The sequence below is a fragment of the Piliocolobus tephrosceles genome, unplaced genomic scaffold (assembly GCF_002776525.5).
Source record: "Piliocolobus tephrosceles isolate RC106 unplaced genomic scaffold, ASM277652v3 unscaffolded_26356, whole genome shotgun sequence".
Taxonomy (NCBI): domain Eukaryota; kingdom Metazoa; phylum Chordata; class Mammalia; order Primates; family Cercopithecidae; genus Piliocolobus; species Piliocolobus tephrosceles.
The window spans coordinates 599-2,008 of record NW_022309150.1 but is presented as its reverse complement, the minus strand read 5'-3'; the positions used below and the strand labels follow the sequence as shown (position 1 = coordinate 2,008).

The following is a 1,410-nucleotide window of genomic DNA, read 5'->3' as shown; positions in this document are numbered from 1 at the left end:
TTCCCCCCAAAAAATTACAAAGAAGAATGTAGGAAGGGAAAGGAGTTATGCAGATTACACTAATCAAGCAGAAAGGACAAACTCAATTTTGTACCCACTGAATCTGCCACAAATATTGCAGAAAATATTCTCAAGGACATTACAGTTGTCTACTTTGATTGGCGCATGGTTCATACAACAGTGTTTGTGTCAAGGCACATCTTACCCTTTCTCGGTAGTCTTCCTCTGTCCATTGATTTGGTAATGACTGTTGACCTTCTTTGTCACCTTATGGACTTCAGTTCGAACTCTGGCTTCCATATATCTCCGTGAAGTAAAGGGGTCTGCCAGGCCAATTTTAATTCCCGGAAAGGAAGAAACCCTTCTCTTTGTGTGTGTACAAGTGGACCTCGGCCCTTGGTGAGGGTGAAGACAGGAGAAGGTGAGAAACCTGAGGGTAAGAAGCTATTCTTTCCCTTTCCAGGTCAAACTCATTTCCATGCTATGGGGATTCCAACAGAGCCATACCTTCTTGCCTACGGCTATTGGACCTCCAGGCTCTCCGCGGTACATCCGTGGATCTGTCATGTACATTTTGTAACTTGAAGACAATCTTGAGGAAAGACACCTAGGAAATAATAATTTAAGAATGACTGCCAGGCGCGGTGGCTCATGCCTGTAATCCCAGCACTTTGGGAGGCCGAGGTGGGTGGATCACAGGGTCAGGAGTTCAAGACCAGCCTGGCCAAGATGGTGAAACTCCATCTCTACTAAAAATACAAAAATTAGGTAAGCCTGGTGGCACACGCGTGTAGTCCCAGCTACTCGGGAGGCTGAGGCAGGAGAACTGCTTGAACCCGGGAGGCAGAGGTTGCAGTGAGCTGAGATCGCACCATTGCACTCCAGCCTGGTGACAGAGTGAGACTCCATCTCAAAAAAAGAAAAGAAAAAAAAAAGACATGCATATACTTCACACAACTGAACTGTATACTTCAACAGGGTTAGATGGTAATTATCATATTATTAAGTATTTTACCACAGGTTAACATATTTCACAACTGGCAAAGAATGTAATTACCTTCAGCTCTCTGAGTTCCAGGATTTGTAACATTTCACGCCCGCTCTGGAGCATCTTTCTTCTGTCCCTGTTCTACTCAGAGTTCACTTTCCCTTCCCTGACATCACCCTCATTGAGGCTGGTTTGAACCTAATGCAAAACATTCTCACTAACAACTGAATTCCCACCAAGATTTCCATATTGTCACTGTATGATTTTAATCTTCTAAGATATTAAATATATGTTCTCATCATAGCTACGACACAATGCAAATCCCATCTCAGATGTGGGTCAGATACCTCTGAATTTCCTGAGGTAGTCATTGAAATAACTTTCTTTCTTTCTTTTTTTTTAACTTTCTTTTTTTTTTTTTT

At 42.6% G+C, this 1,410-nt stretch overlaps 1 protein-coding gene across 1 annotated transcript; it reads right to left on the bottom strand.

Annotated features, from left to right (window-relative positions):
• Window positions 1-181: 181 nt before the first annotated feature.
• LOC113221617 (putative nuclear pore complex-interacting protein family member B2) lies at window positions 182-607 on the bottom strand (the record flags this gene model as incomplete). Its single annotated transcript, XM_026450945.2, has 2 exons — window positions 182-395; window positions 508-607. Coding segments are annotated over 2 exons (294 nt in total), but the record flags the coding sequence as incomplete, so codon positions are not given.
• Between the last annotated feature and the right edge of the window lie 803 nt (window positions 608-1,410).